The 24,916-nt window shown below is 40.9% G+C and overlaps 2 protein-coding genes across 7 annotated transcripts in view; one reads left to right on the top strand and one right to left on the bottom strand.

Annotated features, from left to right (window-relative positions):
- Positions 1 to 629: 629 nt before the first annotated feature.
- rbpjl (recombination signal binding protein for immunoglobulin kappa J region-like) lies at positions 630 to 24,385 on the bottom strand. 3 transcript variants are annotated; one of them, XM_085275275.1, is made up of 13 exons: positions 24,180 to 24,385; positions 23,702 to 23,798; positions 18,329 to 18,476; positions 13,252 to 13,386; positions 11,842 to 11,912; positions 11,617 to 11,732; positions 9,262 to 9,439; positions 7,838 to 7,975; positions 6,648 to 6,760; positions 4,295 to 4,435; positions 3,997 to 4,152; positions 3,745 to 3,848; positions 630 to 2,482 (listed from the first exon to the last, which is right to left on the bottom strand). In XM_085275275.1, exons 2-13 carry the CDS (start codon positions 23,736 to 23,738, stop codon positions 2,182 to 2,184), a joined length of 1,638 nt encoding a protein of 545 aa, XP_085131401.1. In that variant the 5' UTR covers positions 23,739 to 23,798; positions 24,180 to 24,385; the 3' UTR covers positions 630 to 2,181. The 3 variants fall into 3 exon arrangements, with proteins under 3 accessions (XP_085131401.1, XP_085131403.1, XP_085131402.1); XM_085275277.1 differs by having other exon boundaries at positions 9,262 to 9,436; XM_085275276.1 differs by having other exon boundaries at positions 23,702 to 23,795.
- matn4 (matrilin 4) overlaps positions 18,105 to 24,916 on the top strand; it is a 30,200-nt gene continuing 23,388 nt past the window's right edge. For all 4 annotated transcript variants that reach the window (XM_085275274.1, XM_085275273.1, XM_085275272.1 and 1 more), the window contains exon 1: positions 18,105 to 18,381. The gene's annotated coding sequence lies outside the window, so the exon portion shown is untranslated. The remainder of the gene's footprint in view (positions 18,382 to 24,916) is intronic.

The raw sequence follows: 24,916 nt of genomic DNA, 5'->3' as shown, positions 1-24,916 counted from the left end.
ACATCACCGTTAACTCTGGACGTTTCTGATCCAATATGGAAATGTCATTTTTAATAATCCACATGTTTGATTTCTCAATGATTTTGCACCTATGCATTAAGATACAATTCATTATTGAAATGCATATTATTCTGTATAACTTTGTCCTTGAGTTATTTAAAATAATAAGTTTTAATGCTAAACAACTTGAAATAATACTGAAGTAAAAAAATGTACCAAATGATTTCTTGTCTAATATTCTGATTTCCTGTGGGTCTCCACTCTCCTCCACCTTGGTCTTAGTCCCGTTTGTGCTGCTCTATTGGGAATAAAATGCTGGAAATATCACTGGTGTGTGACATGTAACACAGAATAATATTTCACAAGATTTTAGATTTATAGAACAAACGGGCCTTGTTCTATTTGATAGTTTGACAACAGGCTTTATTGTTTTGTCTTTTCTACACTCAGATATTTCTTTTGTCCATCACTCACCGGAGCAGCGCCTCTGCTGACACTTTGATAACTTGAACTGTAATTCTTCCCGTGGGTTTAATATATTAACATTAACATTCACACACAACCAGTGAAACACTGACACCCAGACTGTTTGTCACAGAATATTGGGTTCAAAAAATTTCCCTCAGTGGGCAAAATGGGAAGCACATCGTTTTACTTTGCTCTCAACTCACATCCATCCATGAGATAAACACATCCTCCCTTTCACTGTCACTTCTTTTCGTTTTTGAATCATATTGAAGGTTTTACTGCCACAGAGACCCTGAACACATCATACAGGACACACAGTGTTTCTCTGGTGGCTGCAAAACTCAGTCATAACTCACAGTGTGTTTGCTCACACTGAGCACTCATTTGTACTTCAAAACCAGGAACACTGAATTTAGAGATTCGATTTTAAGGAACAAGGATAAAGTGATGTTTAATGTTCAGTGTCCTTCGTAGACTCTGTGGTGAAAGTCTCTTTATCGGCCTGCCGTCAGTGAGGTCAAAGGTTAGTCAAGCTTCACTAGCACCTGATTTTAGAACGCAGCTGTTTTGTTCCACAGGAGCTTTAATCCAACCAACCACAAAGTCATCCTACAGTCTCTGTCTCAGATGTGTGGGCAGCTGCAGCTGATCTTCTTTTTTTCTTTGGGGCTGGGGGTTGGGAAGCGTATCTGTAACCGGAAGGTCGCCGGTTCGATCCCCGGGCTCTCTGTCCTGGTCGTTGTGTCCTTGGGCAAGACACTTTACCCTACCGCCTACTGGTGTTGGCCAGAGGGGCCGATGGCGCGATATGGCAGCCTCGCTTCTGTCAGTCTGCCCCAGGGCAGCTGTGGCTACAACTGTAGCTGCCTCCACCAGTGTGTGAATGTGAGAGTGAATGAATAGTGGCGTTGTAAAGCGCTTTGGGTGCCTTGGAAAGCGCTATATAAATCCAATCCATTATTATTAAATGATCACATGAAAATATGTGATGAAAGCTCAGGTTTTATCTGTTCTTATTTCGGATGGTTGCCTTTATTACCTAAGAAATGTATAAAAAAACTAATTTTCCTTAAACTCACATATGCAAGGATCTAGTGATTTATTTTTATTAATGTCAAGACTTCTTCCTGCCAGCGTGTTTTCATCATACTGCTGATCCACTGAGATCAACACAGCTGTACATCCAAGTCTGTGCTTCAGGTTTGGTGTTGAAACGTCTCTTTTTTATTAGTCTGTCACTAATTAGCAGGTAAGCAGATTAACAGATGTGATCACATCTGGCTCCAAAATGAGGCTGAGGTCGAACTGCTTACGTGGAAGCTTCAACAGAGAGACATCAGTGACATCAGGGGGCGTCAGCCGTTCTTTTTTTTCCATTTCATCTCCTGTTTCCCGTTAACACTTGTCTAAAGCTATTTAAGGCTTTTAAAATATACAATTTCTGTCAAAGAACTTTGTGCTGAAGCCTCGATTAGAAATCACCGATATGAAAAGTGTCGCGTTAGTTTCAGTCACATGACCGAGGAACCTGTTTTCATTCGTGTGCACTCGTACCAATGTAAACATAAGATTTTGCTTTCTTACTGAGCTTGAAGAAAACGCTTTAATTTTAATGTGCAGAGCAGATGGAAGGAAGGTAATTATGATGTCACACCTGTCTCCAGTTCAGCTATTTGTACACTTTGATTTCTGTGATTCCTGTGAACAAACGAACTAACTCTGCATGAAGAGGTGAAAATTGGCTCTGGTGAACTCCTGATGGATGGTCTCCAACAGGATGTCATCGTTTTGTCCTCCACCCATCCCTCCTTCTCTCTTCCCTCCTCCGGCTGTCATTCGGGCCGACGGGGGCGGCTGGAGCTCAGGCGTGTAGGTGAAACTGTAGGAGGTGCGGTAAATCAGTCCATCCAGTCGGACGAGAGACAGAGGGACGGTGATGACGCGCCGCAGACAGCGCCAGCCGTCGCTGAAAACCGAAACATCGGGAACGACGCAGAGCAGAGATTTGGGAGACCTGAGAGGAAAAACAAGGACATGAAAGTCAGAGCTGTGGTCTGGAAAATAAATGAGAAGACAAACTTCGAAAGTTGCTGACTGCTGTAAAGATGTAAGGAGCAGGATGTCACTGGAAGCACCAAATGATCTGATCAAATATAAAACAGATAAAGTGAAGACCTTTAAAGAGTTTTTAAAGACATTAAACTTAAAATGTAACTCATCTGTATGAACTGTGTTGTAGAAAGATGCAAAAAGAAAAATAAATACAGTAAAAGGTATAAAAATGTGACAGAAAAAGAAAAGAAAGAAAAAATGCAAATATGACATTTTTCTATACCTAATACTTCTTCAGTTTCTCCTTTCTGAGAATTTGAATGAAGCTGTTTAAGTTTGAGTATAAACTAAACATAAACGTGTGGCTGGTACGAGGTCTGAGCAGACAGCAGACACTGTGAATGCCCTTTTATAAAATATTTTATTTGAACCTATATTGCGCCTCTGGTTGGCCTGGCAGGGAGGGATCATGTTCCTAATTGGCTGCAGCTTCTTGCACAAACAGCACATTGTGGACGGCTGTTCTTCACACACGCTGCTGCAGAGCCTCGCGGTGAGCCGCTCTCACTGTGACCCTGACTTACGATGCCTCAGCACTTCAGGTGTGGGATCTGAGGTGGATCCTGACTTCAGAGGCCTGTTTTACTTCGGTTTGGTCACGTGAGATTCTCTGAGAGCACGGCTGGATGTCAAGTTTCTGTGATGCCCGTCTGTAAATTACAGACGCCCACATAAGAGTTAGAGGGAGGATTGTTCCCTGTGAGCCAAGCTGAGTTCCTCCTACTGATGTTTGGTTATAACATAAACCTCTTTATACATCGCTCTGGTCCAGGCTTGGCTCCGACTATCAGGGCGGATGAATACGGGTAAAGAGGAGACTTTTTTACATTGATGTCATAACTTTCAAAAATGCTTCCAGTTAAAGTTGCTGAAAAAAAATGCCCATCATGTTTTCCCAGAGTCCTGAATTTTATCCTTGAAAAAAATATGGTGCATTTTTCTATTTTTAACAAAAACAAATGTTTTAGAAAATCTTCAACAAACTGCGAAAAGTCCCTCTAGCTGTGAGAAGCTCCGCCCCCTGCAGGGGCCATGTAAATTTAACAGGTTAAGTTTTTAGGTAAAAGGCACCATGTGACACTATTTTCCAGCTTTATATTTCGATCCTGCTGAAGCAGCTTTCCATGATTCAAAGCTGAAAACGACTCGTGATTGCTCGCTCACTTGTACATGGTCTCTGCTTCGCCGTTGCCGAACCAGACTTTGAGATGAGGAGTGAAGTTTTCTCCGTGAATTTCCAGCATGGCGACGTGCCCTCCACCGTTCACCTGCAGGAAGAAAAAAGGAACTCTGGATCTCCTTGTTTTGACTGAGTGGTTTGCTCCATTTCTAGCTAACAGCACATTTAGGATTTTATAAAAATATTATAAAACACATGAGAACCACACAATGTGATGGTTTGTCTTGGCACTTCACCTCTAACCCAGTGACAACAGGAAATGGGCTAACTGGTGTCGTGATACAAGCTAGACCCTGATTGAAGGTGAACTCTACGACTTCCACCCCGATGATGGTCCAACAGGACCCGTCATTCAGCACCACTTTGCTGGGATCTCTGACGCTGAACGGGGCCTGAAGGGAAGAAAAAGATAGAGGAGATGGTTAAAAGGAAGAAACATGTCAACAGGACAAACGTGAAGGTGTCAACTGGAAGAAATAAACACAGGCAGGTGGAGGACGAATCGAAAACAAAGGCTGGGAAAGAGAAGAGAACCTGGTACTCTATGATGGCGTCGTTGGTTAGACACAGATAGGCGTGAGGGTTGTCTCTGAACTGAAAGGCGCACTTGTGGAGCTGGGAAACGGGCTCGTCCACGTCTAAGATGGCGTGCTGCTTGTTGACCTTTCGGATCACCTGAAGATGAAGAACTTTAGCTTAGAATCGATTTATGAATAATTAAAATATTTCCCCAATAATAACAACTTAACTGTTAGAAAAAAAAAAGGTGCTATCAGGCATGATTTGGAGGGTCACTGTTTATCTGTTCTAGCAGCTCTTTGAGGCTAATGTGAAATGCAGTTCACATTTGTTTTAGTTGGAGCCAGTTCGCCTGTTTATGTGTGTAAATAAAAATGCATTGAAATCATTTAATTATAAGTCACTGAATTTGCAAATAGGTTAAAAACTTTGGTTTATTACAAATGCTAAATACACTGAAACTCAGTGTGCTGATAGAAGAAAAAACAAAGGAAAGGAGAGTTTTTAAATATAGAAAAAATTAAGTTTAAATGATGCTTTTGTTTGGATTTTGCAGGTGGAGAATTTGAATTTGCTGTCAGGACACTGCAGCTGTGGGAGGATCACAGCTCGAGGCGGTGCGTCTGATTGTGCTTATGGACAGTTTCTAGATATAAAAGGGCTTAATCATCACTTTACAAAGATTTTAACATATTTACACATCCTACTGTGGTCTTATATAACTGTATATTATTCCCAGGTATTATTGCTGAGGGTAATAAAAACATAAATCTGTCTAATACATCTACAATAACAGTTTTTTTTTAGATCTGTTGAAGAAGAAATACCACGGGCTTCTAAAAACCATCCAAATATATCATCTCACAGATGTAGTCAGAGATCAGGAGAGTAAAATAAACAGTGAGCAGCTGTCTGAGATAACACAACCAGCAGAAACTGAGCGATTCGGGTTTTAAAAGATGTACAAACATCATCCAGGTGTATCTGTGGAGGTTGGACACTGAATTAACTGTGGTGTTTTCTGGCGCCGAGTCCAAACCTCAGTATTAAGACACTTAAATGTACCCTAAACTGCACCACACACACAATCTGAAACACTTTGTTCTCGTGCTGCTGAGCGTTTTGTCTTCACCTCTCCGGTCGCTGAACGCCGACCACGACCGCCACAGTCCAACGCCAGCTTTCTCTGTCTTTAAACAAACTGGCTGCAATAGGCCTCAACTACAGAAACATATAGAGGTGTAGTGTGCGGGTATACCCTCACCAATTACCAGCAGGCCAGCAGCTCAGGGTGTTATGACAGCAGTTTAGGAAGTACAGAGAAAGGGTGTGCTCAGTGAAATGTGACGGACTGCAGTGCAGACGTTTGTCTAAGAACAGCTCAAACTGTAAGGATATCTGTGGGATTAGCAGCTTATGTAACACCTGCACAGACACACATCTGGAAGTCATTCAGTATTGAGCAGCGATTATACCTTAACTGATTTTATGGTCAAATAATTAGTGCAGAGCGCACCCATTTCCCCACTAATTTCCAGCTATAGATGGTTATAAAGAGCTTCTTTTGTTGATAAGATATTGAAAAGTCAACATTGATTAATCCAACTTACTTCCAGGAATCTGGTGTCTCGCTAACAAACACTTCAGCAGTGTGTCTGCTTTGGGATTTAAAGATTCTTAGTAAACTAGCAGGATTTTCCCAAATCTCGTGGTTATTGTTTTAATATCCTGAGATGAGCTCAGAGAATTTCAGTCAAGACTTCTGAATTTACAGGGTTGTTTAATCTCAGTGGTCGATTGTTTCATGTATATCAGCCAAACTAGAAACTAGATTTAGGAACATAAACTGTGGCTAATCTGGAAAACACTCCATGTTTCCACCAGAAAAAACTATTTACTGCCCCAAATTTGGAACTAATGACACCTGTGGCTGTGGGAGGGGCTATTCCTAGAAATTTCCTAATGTTTTACAGACGCACACCTGAGATCCAGTCTGACACAATTTTCTTTTCACAGAAAAAAATAAATAAAAATCATTTGATTCTCCATTTTGTAGAAATGTGGCATGGTTAGAAAAAAGGCATTAAAGGGTATCTGGTATTTCTATCATGTTTATTACAAGATTTGTAATCTTTTCGAGCTTTGTTATTTATTATTATGAGGTTTGCTTCCATCATCTCACTGTGTCGTCCTCTGCAGCTGTTTAATGACACTGACTACAGCAGAGGTTTTCAAAGCTTTGGCTGAGTGCAGATAAAATTCACTGGAATACCAGTGAGGGCACATATGGTGGACAATACAAGGTATGCACTATTCACATACGTTCTGTGTGTGTGTGTGTGTGTGCGCGTGCGTGTGTGTGTGTTACCATGGGTGGCAGAGCTGCTCCAGACTCGGTGCACACTAGCTGGACCACACAGCCGTAACAGATGAAGCCTTCGCTCAGCACAAAGCCTCCTTGCTCAGCACACTGGTCATCTACTACCACACACACACACACACACACACACACACACACACACACACACACACACACACACACACACACACACACACACACAACTATGCATGAATATTCATATTCCTTCCACTGCAGCACACACACACACTGACGGTTAATTTCTGCACATTTTCAGCTTTATTACATTTTTTCCTTACATGACTTTTCTGCTAACAGAGGGCAAACAGACCGTCGGTGTGCGTGATCGAAGAGAGGACCAAGTGCTGATGGATGAATGACTGAGGTTTGGGTTTTGGTGGTGGGAGGTCCGTGCACACAGGGCACTGTGTTAAATAAATAACCTCACAGATCTTTAAATGGACTCTTCTAGACTTTACTGAGGAAAACCGCTCGCACAGTGACTGTATTTATGCAGGATGGCTGCAGGGCGAGAAGACACGTCTGCTGACTGGAGGATACAAGTTTGACACCATCACAGACAAATCAGAGCCTGTTTTCATAGGTGCCATTTGATTTCTCACACACAGGACACCGCACGAATCCTTCCACATGCTGTGTTCCTACTTCTCTGTTTGGTTTAGGTGAGGATGCTGGAAGAATAAAGCATCCAAAAGACACCATGAGGACCACGGGTGTAGGTTCTGTTTGGGGACACCAGCAGACACACTTCCTGCCTATTGAATTTGTATACAACAATTTCTACCTTATGTGCATCGATTTATAGAAGAGAAATGGGCAATACAACCCAGTAAGAGCTCTAAGCTATTCTGTGTTGCTCAACATAATTATTCTCCACATTGTTCATTCAATGCACTCATTTTACTGAGTGTGACTACAAACAAGAAGCTCAGGCAGTATAACTGTGCTAACATCCTTCATATTACAGTTTGAGGGTAAACGGCAGTTTTATGGGATGTCTGTGTTCTACATCTATGTTTTTCAGTTAAAGTCAAACTGTTAAATCATAAACTGAAAACATTATGACCTTCCCTGTATCCAAAGCATGTGTTTGTGTGTGAATACAAAGCTTTGAATCTACTGTACTGTTTGCACACAAGCCGTGACACATGCTGACACGGACACACACACACACTTACCCATGGTGATGGTGAAGGCCGTCCAGTGTCTGGCGCTCGCTATGAAAGCTCCTCTGTCCACCGAGAGGTAACGAGTGCTGACGGTCTGAGAGCGTAAACGGTTAAACAAAGCCACCCTGGAGCAGGATGAGATACACACTGCAGACACACACACACACACACACACACACACACACACACACACACACACACACACACACACAGTTAGTGGGATTTAAAGGATGTTTGTGTGGGACAGTCTGAAATTTAACCATTTTGAAAATAAGAAATAAACACAAACAAGCTCTGGTGGCTTGGTGACAGTCATGTGATGGAAACTGATTTTAATCAAACATTTTATTTATTTTTTTTTAAATATCCTGGTGAGTAAATATATTTAGCATAAATAAATCTCTGAGCATCGTGTTTCCTGTGAGCCTTTTATCAAATGACAGCTGGTAAAATGATAGACAATTGTCTCAGTGTGTGTGATGAAGGACAAGTGATGAGCATTTAGTGCAGGTCCACATAAAGTGAGCCCACTGGGAACCTGTGAGGCACAAACATGCACACATGTGTGTTTCCATCACACGTGTGCTCAGGCTTCACAGCAGCTCAGCACTGTGGCATCACAGCAAGAGGATTCCTGATTTGGTCCTTCAGTGAGGAGGTTGCATGTTCTCCCTGCGTCTCTGCATGTTCTGGTTTTCAGGTTAACTCCAGTGTATCAGCACAGGCTGAACTAAGTCACACGAAACCAGAGACCACTGAGACCATCTGCGTTAAACGTAGTCATTCTGTTTGTCCTTCCCTGATCTCATCTCAGGATAATAAAACAACAGCGATAATAATTTACTGAGAATCTGTGTTTAAACTCAACTCAAGTCAATCCGTGCACACCACACAGTGTCATCCCAGCGCTCCCAGGACTGAGGATGAATGCAGGGAATCCTGAATCTATGTGAGGACCTTCCATGACTCCCACCCTAACATTAACCATCAAACTTAAAGGCTTCTTCATAGTTTCCATCTTAATGTCTGCAACGATTCACATGATGCAAACGTCATCAAACAGGCCAAAACACAGAGACAGTTAAATCAACACATTTCCCCCTTTTGTTTCTGAATGAAATCATTTTGCGTGATTTTACTCAATTTCGGTTTCCTTTGATTCATTTTCAGTTTATTTAGGCTCTTTGCTTTTTGTTGTTTTTGCTCATTTTTTTTTCTTTTTTTACTGTGTCACCAAGGAGACCAAAATAGTAAAAATCATACTAATGTCTAATTGCTAAAGAAATGACAACAGACCTCAAAAGCAAAACAAACACAAATATCCATCTCAGGTGATGTGAGACCTTTTCAAATGTTCATTTCTGCCACTTATCCTCAGTTTAAAAATAAATGGAAATCCCTGATTTGCTGGATTAAAAGTGGAATAAACCCACGATCAGCGTTCTTCATGGACTGTCTCTTCTGGGAGGGTTTGGAGATGACTTTGATCATCCGGCTCTGGAAAGAACCCACTTCCTGTCTGTTGTTCAAGAAGAGGCGCAGCAGCAAGCAGAAATGCTTCCTCTTGTCCTGATCAGAGATGAACAGCGACTTGGCGCAAGCGAACATCTGCTGACGAGACACACAGACAGCACGAGTGTGAGACTTATTACACTTCACATAATCAGACGCAGAGGAGGAAACTCTTCAGGAATGTTGTTTTTCATAAATAACTTTAATTGAAATAAACTTTTTCTGGTTATTTTTTTTCTGCTTTTCTCAGCATTTGAAGCTCGGCTGAAGGGTCGTACAGTAATAAAGACAAAGCACGTCTGTTTCTCCATCAGTCGGTAAATAAGCGAAAGGCCGGCGCACGGGCAGCGTGTTTGCAGTTTTTCTGTCAGACGCGACTGTTTGTTGAGTCAACAATGGCCTGAAATAAAAGGTTTAATGCTCGTGGCCGAGTAAACACACGCAGAGCTCAAACACAACAGTTCATACATCATCATTCACTTATCTGCTCACTTTCAGACAACCGCCTGAATGAAACTTATTCTAAGGACTCTTTTTACTCTTGTCACAGTAAATATACATGTCATGTATCATATGTCGTAAAAAAAATTGTAGACTTTGCCTTTAATATGAGGTAGTTACAAAAAAAACCACAAATCAAAACAAAAGTATACGACGTGTACAGCTCGCTGTGAAAACACTGGTCGGTTGTTTAACGAGTGTAACAAACGATGTTTATGACAGCGACGTTAATAACTGTGTGTAAAACCGCAGAACTCTCAACAAAGCCGAGGTTTCATCACTGCTGCTTCTTTTCAGCCAAACCAACGTGGTGACAAAGAAAGTTCAGATGTGTGCTTATGGTTGTGAAAGGACCCATCTTAAATCAGTTCGTGACTATTTTCCTTCCTAAAACTGTACAGAGTCGTTTTGGTGCCTAAAACGAACCAAACAGCCGCTGAAAACACGAAAAAGATGAAATAAAAAGAAAGAATTTCTGAAACACATCAGACAACAACAACAGCTCCCTGTGTTATGTGTTTGACCCTGACCTCCACTCTGTATCTTGTGGCAGATGAAAACTTAAAGTGTTGTGTTTCTGATTTCTGCTTGTGCTGGTCACTAATCATGTCTGGCAGTTTTTTGTGCACTTCACCTGTTTGGTGAGGCACTCTGGATATTTGGGGCTAAACGTCACATATTCCTGTGTGTGAATTATAGAAATGAGAACTAGAAGTGCAGAATGCAGGAAGCAGATTTCATTTAAAAAGTAAATGGCCTGTATTTGTATAGCGCTTTACTCGTCCCTAAGGACATCCAGTCACCCACCCATTCACACACACATTCACACACTGGTGATGGCAGCTACATTGTAGCCACAGCCACCCTGGGGCGCACTGACAGAGGCGAGGCTGCCGGACACTGGCGCCACCGGGCCCTCTGACCACCAGTAGGCAACGGGTGAAGTGTCTTGCCCAAGGACACAACGACCGAGACTGTCGGAGCCGGGGCTCGAACCGGCAACCTTCCGATTACAAGATGAACTGACAACTCTTGAGTCGCAGTTTTAGTGCTGATATTCAGCTCGATCCAAACTTAAAGAAACTCAGAATGTCGTTTGGCTTTCTGAGCGTTACAGATGATCACAGTGTTGCTCTGTGATGCTTTCACTCCAACACTCTTATTCCACTGAGGGGCAACCAAAGACACTCAGTGTACTTCTATTAAAAAAGGATTTTACATTAACTTGATGTGTGGAGCTGTCAGGTATATTCTGATTTTTTTACACTCTATTATCACGTTTTAGAGCCGTCACGTTACCAAACTTCACTTCCCAAAATCTAAATTTTTGTTAGATTTCACAATGATGATCATTTGAGACATGTAAGACTGGAATGGTAACGGCAACAATTTTGGTCTAATTAGTCTGTAACTTTGCATAATTAATTAAACTTTTGCGTATGGGTATCACTGACTTTGTATTAATATTTCAGTTTAATCATCAGCATCATTATAGCATCTCTGATCAGTTATGTCTGAAAATAATAAATTAATACATTCTGCAAATCTTCAGAAAACTGTTCGGGACAAAGACGTGGATGGATGCAGATGGCTCGCTGGTGCCACCTCAGCCCCCATCAGTGAACACCTGGAGATGAATTGAGAGGATAACTAACGGGACAAGGGGGAGCGTAAGTCTCCGAAAATTAGTGTCTGTGTCACAAAAGGAATTTTCTGACCGGGAACGACTGTCGACATAAACAGAGGTTTGCTCACGGCCACCAGAGAGCTCTCACCCTGGAGTTTGGCTGTTCATCGAACACCAGTTTGAATGCGTCTGCCTGTGACTGGCTGGAGCTGTCCAGGCACATGTAACCACACACTCGATACACAGAGTCGCCATAACCGGCCGCTGGATGGAAAAGACAATGAGAAGGAAAAACAGCAGTGAGTGGAAGAATGTAAGACATAAAATTCACTCAAATTTTAATGTAAAGCTGACTATAATCATCTTTATGTACCTTTTAAATGGTCCTGCGTGACTTTCCATCCATGGCCAGTGATGTAAACACAAGGAGGAGGGCAGAAGAACCTGGAGGTGATGCAGAAACAGTCACTGAAACAGCAGATTTTATCCAACTAAACCAGTTCACGTGCTCATGATTTCACTAATCTCTACATTAAGATTTTCTTCTTCTGTTCATTCATCTGTTAAAATCAGGTGAGTCTCGTGTGTATTACAGGTATTACAAAACGTTTCTCTGCCTTAAACATCACGGGCAACAAACTCAGTCTCACTAATGGGAAATACTGTGAAATGTAAATCACATGACTGGTCAGACAAATAAAGCTTTCTTTGATTTATTCAAATGCATGTCCTGCTCAACATAAAGCAAGTTTAATTAGAAGAAACTTGTTTGTTCACAACTCTAACTGTCGTGCATAATAATGGTTAAAGAAGGTGAACGTGCAGCCAGTTCACATCAGCCTTATTCAGCTGCATGAATATGACAGCTCAGGGCAGTTACAGGACACACAGAAGAACAAATTACATCATGAATAATAATCTTCAAAAGAATATTGCAGGACAGAATATGACATTAGAAAATCAAATAACAAAGGAGTTTTGATCATGCAAATTATCCTTAACACACAGCCTGGCTCTCATGAAACTGGCTGCACATAAAAAACTGCAAATAAACTTTGCAGTTTCTCAAAAACTCAAAAGTATATTCACCTTCCTCTACTTCAAGTCTTTAATCTCATCTTTAATTTTAGTTTTGTGTGCCAGTTGCTAGCTGTAGCTAGAGGTGAAATGACTGGTTTGTTATTAAGTTTCCACCAAATGTCAAATATGTTGCAGATTTCTTATTCATTTCTGTGACTTCATGTGTAAGCAAACAGGATTTCTTTGGGGTTTGGGTCCAAAAGAAATCATCCGTTGTTCTCGAGGAAATCATTTTATCACTGTTTTATGACACTTTGTGGATCTGTGTAGATATTAAAGTAACTGCCAAATAAACTTGGAAATCTGAGCCTGTCCCTCAGATCAGTCAGATTAATCTGTTTGTTAGAAAAAGATTTCTGTGTTGGGTTTAATAAAATGTGTTAATGCTGCAAGTTTATTTGTGTAATGTCTTGATGCATGCTCAATCATCATCATCATTGATCAATGAGATTAATGCACGCAGATTAATGATCATAAACTGACCTCACAGCCCATTGTTTATTCATGCGCCTGGTTTCAGTCATTGTGCAAATAAACTGTTTATAAAGTTGGGGAAACCTGCAGTCAGCTGAGACTGAAGAAGTCACCTGGATGAGTGACGAAACGTTTCTCCCACTGAAAACGTTACGTCCAGATGAACAGAATCAACTGTTTTTGGATTATTTGTGTAATCTATTTTATTTCTATAAAATCATCACCACACCTTTTCTCATTGCCGTAGGACTTCTGAGCGACCTTGGCGTGCAGGATGGTGACACTCTGGTCTGCGTGGGCTTCTCGTCCTAGATCTGCTGATGTTCCCAGTAACTGACAGCCTTGAAACCCTGAGTTCAGTCTCCTGATTGGACGACAAGGATGTTTGTCACAAAGAAACGCAAAAAACAACACATAGTGTGTTTGTGAGGAAAAGCCAAGATTCTGATGGTGCTCAACAGAAAAACTATGCATAAAAGTGTTGATGGAGGTGCAAATGTTTGTGCAAATTTTATGACATAAAATAACTCAGCAGTTGTTAGTTTATCTACAAGTGTGAACATCACTGTAGCACTTCAGGAAAAATCAGGGGTCACAAATATTCATAATACAGGAATGACCAGTGCTCCAAAACATCCTCCATCACCATCATCGTCTGACTTTAAATCAGGCCCGTTTCTAAACTGTGTGATGTCTGCAGCATCTCAGCCCAGTTTGGTGTTTTTCACAGAAACTAAATGTGTGCAACGAGACTCCGTTTCAGGCAGACAGCTCACTGCCATCATAAACGAACACATGGACGTGGTTAAAGTGGTGAAAACCTGCTCGTTCCCTTAAAAAAACAAAGCTGAGTGACACATGAATGAAGCAGACTAGAGTTTTACCACCATGTTATCAAGAAACGAATCCCACTGTAGTTTGAATTACACTTTTGTTCATGTTCCCACAAAGTAGCTCAGACTAAGCACACAATTATCATCAGCAGACACTCCATCCATCTTTAGAAGAGACTCAACAGCAGCAGATATAAATACAGGCAAGCCAAAGATGGGATAACAGTGTTGTTAGAGACTCATTAAAACATGGAACAGTTCTTTTTATAGCTGGAAAACATTCTCAGCACAGAGAGAAAAGACAGGAGACGCAGTAATGTCACATTTTCACAAATTTAAGTTTCAGATACAGACTCGGGACCAAATGAAAGCAAAATAATCCTTTCTGATCAGAACTAGTTAACTTACAGGTTACTTGTACAAAAATAACATGTTAATACACATATGCTGATGCATATACATGCAGTTTATTATTCAATTCATGCTACTTTATATGCAGTTTAGATTTACAGTTTAGATCTATGGTTGCTTTTCTTTGTTGATCACTTGACTTCTGTATTCATGCTTATTTCATTTCTTCTTCTGGCCTCTGGTTTTTTCTTGTTTCATTTTGTTCCACAGAGCATCTTTGCTCATGTCTGGATCCATATTTTTCATTTTTTAGTAGATTTACATGTTCACAGTTAAAACAGTCAAAAGGATAAAACTTTTAGAGCAGGGTGGACTCCTTGTACATACCCTGACCTCACTATTCAAAACTTGGGCCATGTTTAATATGAACATACGCCAACGGAGATATATGGATGTGTATGCATGTTTGGTTTTTCTTGCAAATAAAGAGAAACATTATTCAAATATAGGCAGAACTTAAAAGCTATTGTTTAATCACATTATTTGTTTCATGTATTGTTCATTTTCTCCTCTGATTGACATTTAATTTAAAGAAAAAACCCTCAAAGTCTTATTTCCGGTCATTAAATTTTAGATATTTCATGTTTTGACAGCAGGTAAGTGAACAGCAGGTAAGTGAACAGCAGGTAAGTGAACAGCGGGTGAGCCACTGCCAGAACAAAACTAGACTAAGTGGACAAAAGATTCCTGAAGCACAAATACAGACTTGGGTTTTCTGAATGGACATTTAGTATTTGATATTATGTTTCCACTTGCTGGGTCTTTTGTAATTACAAGACAACAAAGCAGTGCTTTAATCAAATAAAGGCTTTACACTTAGATTTTAATGCTTTTATTAGTCCCACAATTTCCCCTTGTGGGACTAATAAAGGTATCTTATCTTATCTTTTTCTATTCATTTAATCCTGAGTTTGAGCAGGTTATTTACAACCTTTTTACTTTGTAAAGTGTTCATTACTTCTGTTAACGCGGCCTCCTTCTGTGTGATTAGATTTTAAATGCTGAGCTGAACAGCAGGCAAAAGGCTGAAAGAACAAGCTGACTGACCCCGTGTTGCTCTGCTAACAATAGCGCCTGTCACATTAGCTGTGTTTTCTCCCCGCTGTAGCGATGTAATGAGGAGCCAGACACAGAGTTACGACCCCGGGGCCTGGAGTCTGGAATGCTACTCCTAATGAAGACTGTCGACACGAGAGGAGGAGAGGAGGAGAGGAGAGGAGGAAGGCAAGGGAATAAGGAAGGACTCAAAAGACAGCTGAATTATGTAAGTGGTTAAAAATCAACCTGCTGCGGTTTCCTGTGGCAGCCACCAAGTTCTCACACAAATTTAAGGTAAGAGCAAATACTTTCCATTCACAACTATTATCTGGATATTAAGATATTAAAAAAGTAGAGAAACTGAGAGTGACTAAAGTCCCAAACAGAGATGGCACAGTGGATGTTTGAGCTTCACATGCAGACTTTGGACTCTTCAGTATACACGACTTCACTTTTCAAGCTTTAAGTAGAAAGAAATTCATGTTTTAACAACTCTTAAGAAATATTTCCAATCCTATTATGGCAAACAACAAACTTTAACTCAGTTCTATTACAATAACTCTAAAATCACAAAAAATGGAAAAAAAAAAGTATCACTTCTCTTTCTTATGGTTTATATTATTTTTGAAGCCCTTAAACTGTTACTGAGCACAGAAAGCATTTAGCAAATATATTATTTGTGCACTTAGAAAAGTCACCAAGGATACAAGTCCTTCTATAATCTCGACCCTGATGATGACACATGTATTCAGACCAGCTGGTCTCCATAAGGGCGAGCGCCTGCTTGGCCAGCTGTACTGAACATCAGATCCTACTAACGCCTCTCTCCACGGGTCAGGGTTCAGACTTGAATGGCTGTGTGTGTCTTCACCAGTTTGTAGTTTAAATTAGACCTTCACATTTTCACAGGTCAAAGGGCAGGCGTCAGGAGCGCAGGGCTCCTGGTATTTCACACCAGGAACACAGAATGAACTGAAGAAGGACGGGGGGAGGGGTGGACAGAAATACACTTGCATCTACATCTTCTGCTCCAGATGTTGTTCTAGCACACAAGTATTTGAAAGTTTAAAATCACTACAATTACTGGGTTTGTTAGTATGATGAACTCAACAGGTGTCTGGGCCCTAAAATCCACAAGTGGAAGAAAAGTTTTTTAAATTAGAAGTTTTACAACCTTCAGAGAATTTAGATCCAAGCTGGTGAGGAGCAGGAGGTTGATTAAGAATAAAGTGTATTTCTCGACTGGTTGTGAGTGGCTGCTGGAGTTTCGAGCTTGCAGCTATTGTTTGGTGAAACTGGTCACATAGAAAGGACTGCACCTAAACCCTCTATGTGATTGCTGGGTTCGAGCAGATTGCCCAGGTCAGTTGTAGTTTGCATGGAAGTGTCGACTTGTCTGCAAAAACTCAATATTTACACTGTGGGCTGCAGTAAAACCTAAAAAAGTGGGACGCAAACTGAAAATAGAAAACATTTACCTTTAAAATACAAGCTGAACCTTACTGACATGTTTACTTTGAAGGCAAACAGTGTTTGCAGACAAGTTGGGGTCTTCCATGCAAACCACCGGGAGGTTTTTGGTACATCATGTGAAACCTCTTTGTGACCAGTTTTATTCTAGAAACTGCCAGCAACCTCCTACAACCGCATACCAACTGGTTGCAGAATGCATGGTTTCCTAGCAACTGGTGATTACCAGGTTGGTCTCTGATCGATCTCTAGGTCTGCATGGGGCTTGCCAGAAACCTTCAGTAACCACCTGCAACTGTTTGGGATAATACTCATTTTCCCCTTATGACCAGTGGCTGCCAGATGGTCGCCTGTGTGACTGGGGCCTTTCTGAACTACTGGGAATTGTTGGTTGCTGTAGTTTGGACACCAGTGTGTGATTTGTGGGCTGACTGGTCCAGGATACGATTATGGGATAAGATGTTGCTTCAACCAAAACAGAAGTGGAGCTCCAAGCCATAGACAGTATATAAAAGATGGCTGTAGCTTTTAAGTCTGAAGCGTGACAGTGACGTGGAAATACCCTATAAAGCAGCTTTCTTTCTGATGACCAGCAGGGGGCGACCATTCTGTTTGCAAAATAAAGTCCAGCTGTATAAGGGTTTATGTAGAAATGCTTCCTGCAACTCCCAAATAAAAAATGAGAATGAAGCATGCTTCAGGAAAGACCTCAGCACATCTGGGTTCACAAAACCAAGATAGCAACAGCTTAAATGCACAGCTTTAAAACTGGACCTCAGTAACTAAGATGCCATGCCAAGTTGGATACATCCATCTTTTATATACAGTCTATGCTCCAGTCTTTTTCAAACTACATTTAAGTTTTCAGAGCTAAAGGCCAGAAAGACAGTAACACCCAATCAGATTATATGTTCAGGTCACATGACTTATTCATAAAAACAAATATCCTATCATGTGCAGGATTTTAACATAAATATCATAATTCAAACTGTTTTGGTTCGTCTGACATGAACAGTTCCTGCCACATGGGACTCGTTTTCTTTGGCCTCAAAACCGTTAATGTAATCACATTACTTTAGTAATGACATTAGAGTGAGAAAGCTGAACATTAGAGAGTCACTGATCAGTCACAAATTATCTGTAAAACACTTGATGAACTTTAGGAAGCAGAAACATTTGTGCGCTCGTGCGCCGTAGCAGGTCTCACCTCTCCAAACTTCTCCGCGCGCTCAACATTGTTCGGATTTCAAAGGCCGGGGGGCGGGGTCTCTACCTCCCCAAATACTTCTTGGCACTTTTATACCTCCTCACCATCACTGCACCACTTCATTCCAACAGTGAGTAAAACCGAGCGAAGGTCAGCGCGGCAGAAACACGAAGCTGACCTGAAACTTTTTCACGTCCACGCGCTCATTCCTCACCTCCTCTCCGAGACTTTGGGATAAACTCCAGCAAACCGTGACCTCACCTTTCCCGACCCGGGACACCCTGCGTGCGTGTGTTTCGGGACTTTTGTCGCAGAGGTCTGAGCACCCGGCTGGTTCTCCGTCTTACCTGTCCCATCCACCCGTCCGTGCTGCATCGTGTCCGGACGGCAGCGTCCCCAGGTGAGTCAGCGGGCTGATTGGGTCCGGGGACAGGGGAGGGGGGTATAACAGAGCGGTGTCTGCCTCGGGGAAGCCAGGTCGGTGCAGCAGTGTTTCTGAGAGGAAACGAAGTGTTAGATTGATTACACAGTGATACTGTTTAAAGCAGAGATTAACACGATGAGTCAGACCACAGTGTCGCATCATTTAAACTTCATTTAACCGAGTGAAATAGGAGATGTGTGCAGGACAACGCGGTGCTTTGCAGCCTGCTTCAAGAGCAAAGGTATCCCAAAGCAGAAATCATCGAGTTCATCGTGTAATATGGTCACATGTGATATGTGTGCATGAAAGTTTTAACTGAATTGTCTTAATTTAATATCTGATTAATAATTTTAACCAGTTTTCAAGTAATCCAGTCAAACAGACTGGACTTTAAAATGCAACAATTCGCTGTTTTTCTTGATTAAAGTAAAAATCTTTAAATTTTAAACTAAAAAAATGGGCTCAGCTTCTGGGAGGAAAATAAAACTCAAAACTGAGTTATTCTGTGGCATTCAGAGAAAACAGTTAAGTTATTATTCACTGAAATGATCTGTGGATAAATTGTTAATGAAAATAATTGTTAGTCAAATGCCAACACAAGCAGTTTGTGACTGAGAGTTTCCAAAGAGGCTTTCAAAATTTAAGGAGCTTGGAAAAGCCTCTGAAAGTTGGATGTTGGATAAGGTCCAGTTTGGACATTATTATCAGTATTGATCATGATAATAATGCACTAATAAAGACAAGTTCTCACTGATGTTATTATGATTTTTGTACAGTTTTAGCTGCAGTAAGTGTTTACATTGAAGTGAAACAAATGATGAGTCAGTGAAATGAAGTGGAAAGATAATTAAAGGTCAATAAAAGCATAACATTTGAAAATAGATGTGAGTGTAAGACAGAGGGAAAGAGGCTTTGGGTTCACACTGGTTGCCTGGAGGTGATGCTTCAGGCAGTCAAAGCCACCATTCAGGGAGAGTCTACTCGAGCACACAGACGGGTCAGGGCTCACGTGGTTAAGTCAACACAGTCAGTCAGAGAGAAGCTTAATCATACAGCCATACAGGCAGGTGGACAGACTGGAGGTGACAGAGTCATGATACAGGCGCATGATCAGCAATGCCGTGTCTCTGGGAAACTTTACACGGGTCAGCGGTGCAGGTGTGACTAAAGAGGGGCTCCTGGGCTATCAATGCAGCCATGGGTACAAATTACTGGGTACAAGGGGTCCACACCTCCTTTTTCTAGGGGAAAAAAGTGTGTGTCATTATGAATAATAATGCAGTGCTCAGTCTGGAACTCATTCAGCCAATAATTGCATGAATAGCTGCAGTTTTTCTTTATTTTTTCTTTTGCCTTTTGCATTTTTGAGAACTACTCAAGTGAATCAAAACAGAAATGCAATGAACTACAAATATATCCAGATATGTTTGTGAAAGAGTGGTAAAACGTTGTTAGTTAAACAGCTGTCGATGACTTTATTTGTTGTCTCACATGCTGACGAGATGAAAAAATGAATTTCTCTTTTGCACTAAATGCATAAAACCAAACATTGGTGAGTTTTTGTTTGTCCAAAGGTTTACGACACAGACTCAACCTAGACCTACTCCTAAGTTTGTTTGTGTTTTAAATAAAAGGAGAGCTGGGACTGAGAAGCTGTTCTGCACAGCCACATTCAGACTTTCAGTCCTTTTGTATAACGGTATTATTCCCTGCATGCGATGCATTTAGAGGACACATACCCTGACAGGCTCTGTACTCCTAATAATCCTGCTGATGATAATCTACCCACCTGAGCCGCAGTCAGGTCTTCATATAACCGGGCTCAGGTCCGTTTATGTTCGCGGGCAGATGATAATAAAAGGTGGTGGAGGAAGTCGGGGTGTAATTCAAAGACAGGCAGGTAGTGAAACTGCTCGCAGTAGCAGACTTACATCTGGTTCTAATCTAAATCTAACAACAAGAAGTGCTGTGTGTTCATCTCAATATGGTCTCCAGCTGCCACTCAAACCCTAAACCGCCTACAGAACAACCGCAGCCTCTCTGCCCGTCTCCCTGTATACATCCAAACTGCTCTCTCTGATCTCCAGCTTTTCTACATCCTTTCTTTCCCCTCACGCTCACTCTGGCTCTCTTTATGTTACACAAACATATGACCTCCATCTCTGTCCGGCTTTCTAATCTCTGAAGCTCAGAGCTGATGTGTTTTCCTCTCAGTGTGAGTCCAGCCTGTCAGTCAAACTTCTGTCCTTTCTGTTTTTCCACATCTTGCTCTTTCACCTGCTGTTTTAATCTCAGTGCTTCCTCTTAACATTGCATATGTTCAGTCATATTCACACTGACAGAACATAAAGTCAGTAGAAAACACTGCCATCCATTGATCTGTCTAAAAAGCAGACCTTTAATGAAAGTCTGTGTAGCAGGAATGTTTTTTACACCCTTTATTTGTTTACTGATTCGCCTCCTCAGATTTATCAAGTTTGTTTTTGTTCCCGTTCTATAAAATATTGCAGTTTTTTCCAAGCTGCTGGTGTGTGTTATATACCAGATGTCTTTGGCAGCTTTACACAACGCCGATAGAGAGACGAGGCTGTTTTTTGATGTGTAGCATTACTGTTGTGAAAGGAAGCAGTTTAGCCCACAGAACAATGATAACCACAGTTTATTAACACAACCGTGGACATTTAAGTTTTATCGTACTGAATGATGCATGCCTAATTCCATATCTGTGCACAGGCCACAGCCTTGAGGCTTCCCTCATTTCTTTATTTTTTGTTTCCAAAGGAGATTATCTTGTTTTTTTCAAGTTATCTGCAGCAAAACAATGTTTTTGTTTGTTAAGCCACTTATCTCTAAATGTTTTTATCTATTTTTTATTTATAAAAGAAAACATAAAAATGTGCTTTTGTATTAACAAGGTGATTACCAAAGAAATATTAGCCAGCAACTTGATATATCTCATCATAGTGTGCAGTGTATGCCTAAAACAAAAACCTGTCTGCTTCAGATGAACAGTGTCTGAAGTCATGTCCTTAAGAAACAGGAAGAGAATCCAGCAAAGACCCAACAGAGAACCTGAGAAAAGCATCTGGATCTTTATTTGATCCATCTGCTATTCAAGCTTCAGCAGAAATGTTATCAGTGGAAAGACTGCTGAAGCCAATCTGAAGGAAGTGTGCCAGATTATATCAGAACATCTCTTCATAAATCGCTGCACCTACTTCCAATGTTAATGAAATCGAGGTGACTCGAGGTTGTTGCACAGTGCTTTATAATCTGAGGTGTGTATTTGTGACAAGTCGGGAAACAATCTTACAAGTGACCCAATCAGATGTGGAGCCAGTATTTCACCATCATGATGTTTGACCCCAAATCCAGCTGTTTAAATAAGAAATATTTGTGCCTCCAGAAGATTCATTGTTCCAAATTGACAGATAAGGTAAAAATGACATTTTAATAATGTCTGCTCATAAACTGAAAGTAAAATTCAAATCAGTGCAAATTATTCTTCAGAGGAATAACTATCAGATACAGGGATCTATCAGGGCAGCTCAATTTTCTTTCTTTGAAAGTGTTTTCTGGCAGTTGAGCTTGACGTGTCAGGTACTTGTGGCATTTTTCAACAAGCAGGGTTACTGTTGAACTGCTACTCGTTCATAGAGGTTTGACGGAGCTTGAGTTTTAGAGTTAGTACAGTTTAGTAACAAGCAAAAAGAAACAGAGAATGAAAGGAGACACACAGCTTCCCTTAATAGTCACATTAACAAGAACCGATTCACTTTCACTGTGAGCGCTAACACTTCAAACCTGTAAATTAAGTCTTTCTTTGCTTGTTTCATTTGACTTTTGATAAACTGAGACTCAGAAACTTTCTAAACGGATGTCTGAAAGGTAAGATTATCTGTCACCATTTTAACCTCAGGGTCATGACCCCAGGGGGGCGGTGCGGCATCATTATCAGAGGCTGACGTGGACGATGGTAAATAAGATGTTTTCACATGTCAGGCATTCGTTTATGACAGCTCCACTCAGTTCATGTCACCATTGACTGGTCTTTCGAAACTTCACTTATCAAATTGAACCCTAGTTTCCAGATGTTTTTTTTCTCTTTTCACAACATATAATGATATTTTTTTACGTTCTTTTTTTTCGCACTTAAAAAATTCAAATTGCGGTCTGATGACCATAATAATGTCAGAACAGTTTTATGTGAGAATTCAGGTTTCTGTCATGAGATGCTTTATGTCACAGAACTGACAAAAGGCCGTGTACTGTTCGTCACAGGCACTGCTGAGCATAGAAATCATAATTTGGCCAATTGATTTTTTTGGTTTCTTTACTAATTTTAGTGGAAATGGATGTTAAAAGGTAATGTGATTAGTTCAGTTCGGTCTTGGTTTCAGGACCACATCAAATTTACAGATGAATTGACATAAAAATCTTCAGAGGTTTGGCCCAGTGTAGACATTCAGATCAGGAACCACGATTCTCTGTAAGGATTCTTTACCATAAAGATAGTATAAAAAGAGTTATTCTGTCCAAATACCTATCATAATCAAATAAGTAAAATTGGGAGACATCATCTTGATGTCCTCAAGAAATAATTTCAGCTAACTAGTCTGGATCATTTCTATATCCAGGGAAATAACTCTGAGTCACAGCCTCTGAGGCTAAAAATGATTTATCTCGTGTAACTGGAAATATCCAAGAAGTCTGTGCTTTAGTTTGGGTGAGTAAAATCCTAACCTAGTCTAGAATGCTGCTGAGCACAAATTAAGAGTTGTTATTCTGATTGTTGTGCATTTTATTCATGCAGCTTGCTAACTAGCCTTGCTGGCTTTACCTAGTAGGTTAGTACTTGACCTTCTTGTTTAAATAACAGTGAGAATGTCGGGCTCCCAACATTAAACAGGACTACAACCAACATGCAAACATTAAGGCTTCAAAGTGGAACTCAAAAAACAATGGGTGAAGTGACGGTGGCTTCATCTTTCATATACAGTCTATGCTCGAGTCACACTCTGTGTGGAGGACATGTTCAGCTCAGGTCGAGGTACGTACCCTCTTTATTCTATCACTGTTCAGTTACAGTAGCTAATGTCACGATACGTAGAACACAACTGCATTTCGTTTGTTACATTTTCCTAATATTTCACACTCAACAGAACCACAGAAGTATTCACGCTGTATTCAGGTTTGGCCAGCAGAGGGGGCTGCAGCCACCATAGCACCACCGCAAAAGTGCTTTCCAATAAGTTAGTTTTATTTATTTATAGGATTACAAAATAATACTACTAACCTTTCCTGCCATCTTCCCCGACATCCAGTTCATCCATGATGGGCGTGGCCTCTGCTGAATTTAGGATGGGGTGTTCCTCGGGTCCATGGTCACTCTGCTTTTTTAGAAAAAGTTCAGGTTTAACAGAGAAATGTAAGTGACATAGACCAACAAATGCACACCTAGCAGATAGTCTTAAGGGGGAATAGAACAATGACTTCACTGTCCAGTACTGAGTCCAAGAGCTGTGTAATTCTTTTCAGGCAGCTGTCGACTAAACATTAGGTTGGCTTTGTGTTGCAGTTTGATGGTCCACTGAAATCAGATGTTTTTCTGCTGCTGGGTTCACTATCTGTGTAAAAGCTTCAGAAATGCTGACGGGCGACAACATACGTGGCTTTGAAGAACTTACAGGGTGAAAAACAAACCATGAGAACTTCAGCATCGGCTAAAAAACAGCACGTAATAACATCACGTTATGGTCTTACTGTTAGCTGACCTGAAGTCAAACTGTTGTCCTGCAGCTTTCTGGTTTAGATGCTCCTGTTGTTGTTTGTATTCTGGCCTAAAGTTAGAAAAAAATCTGTTCTATACATCAGTTTCTGCCCATCACGACTGCAGCGTAGTTAAAATGTCCAGCAATCAGTCCAATGATCAGTCAGCACAGAGCAGAGCTTCTACTACACCTTACAGTCACGCTTCAGTAAGAGGGGCTATGGTGTATCTGCGCGTGTTCATGTTTGCACTTCATCCCGGACCTGTTATCAGGCCATGCTGTGTGTGTGTGTGTGTGTGTGTGTGTGTGTGTGTGTGTGTGTGTGTGTGTGTGGATAAGGAGATAATCACCTGTTACCAAACTGCAGATTTCTCATACACACCTTCCTCTTCAGCAAACACTGCAGGTACTTGCAGGCTGATTTTTTTTCTACATTTATCTAACATCAGGTTTTCATTAATTCATTCAGTTAGCCAAAAATGCAAATAGCTTCATTCTTCGCTCTTTTTTTATACTTTAACATGTGGGGAAGAAGGTTTTTAGTCATAAAAAAACACCAAACATTAAAAACAGTCCCATAAAAAAGGTAAACCCCCTCAGAAGCTCTTTTTAGAAACAAAGGCACAATAATGAGCAATTTTCAAGGTAACATTGCTTCAGTTTATTTGAGGAACATGCAAGTTAGTCATTGAGAAGGGCTGTTATTTACAATCTGTAAATCAGTCCTGCTGGCAGTACAA

The sequence above is a fragment of the Mchenga conophoros genome, linkage group LG5 (genome assembly GCF_057382185.1).
Source record: "Mchenga conophoros isolate Kocher_MC1m ecotype Shallow Benthic linkage group LG5, M_conophoros_male_GT1.1, whole genome shotgun sequence".
NCBI classification, from domain to species: Eukaryota; Metazoa; Chordata; class Actinopteri; order Cichliformes; family Cichlidae; genus Mchenga; species Mchenga conophoros.
The sequence above is the reverse complement of the archived record's forward strand: the minus strand, read 5'-3'. Positions and strand labels throughout refer to the sequence as shown.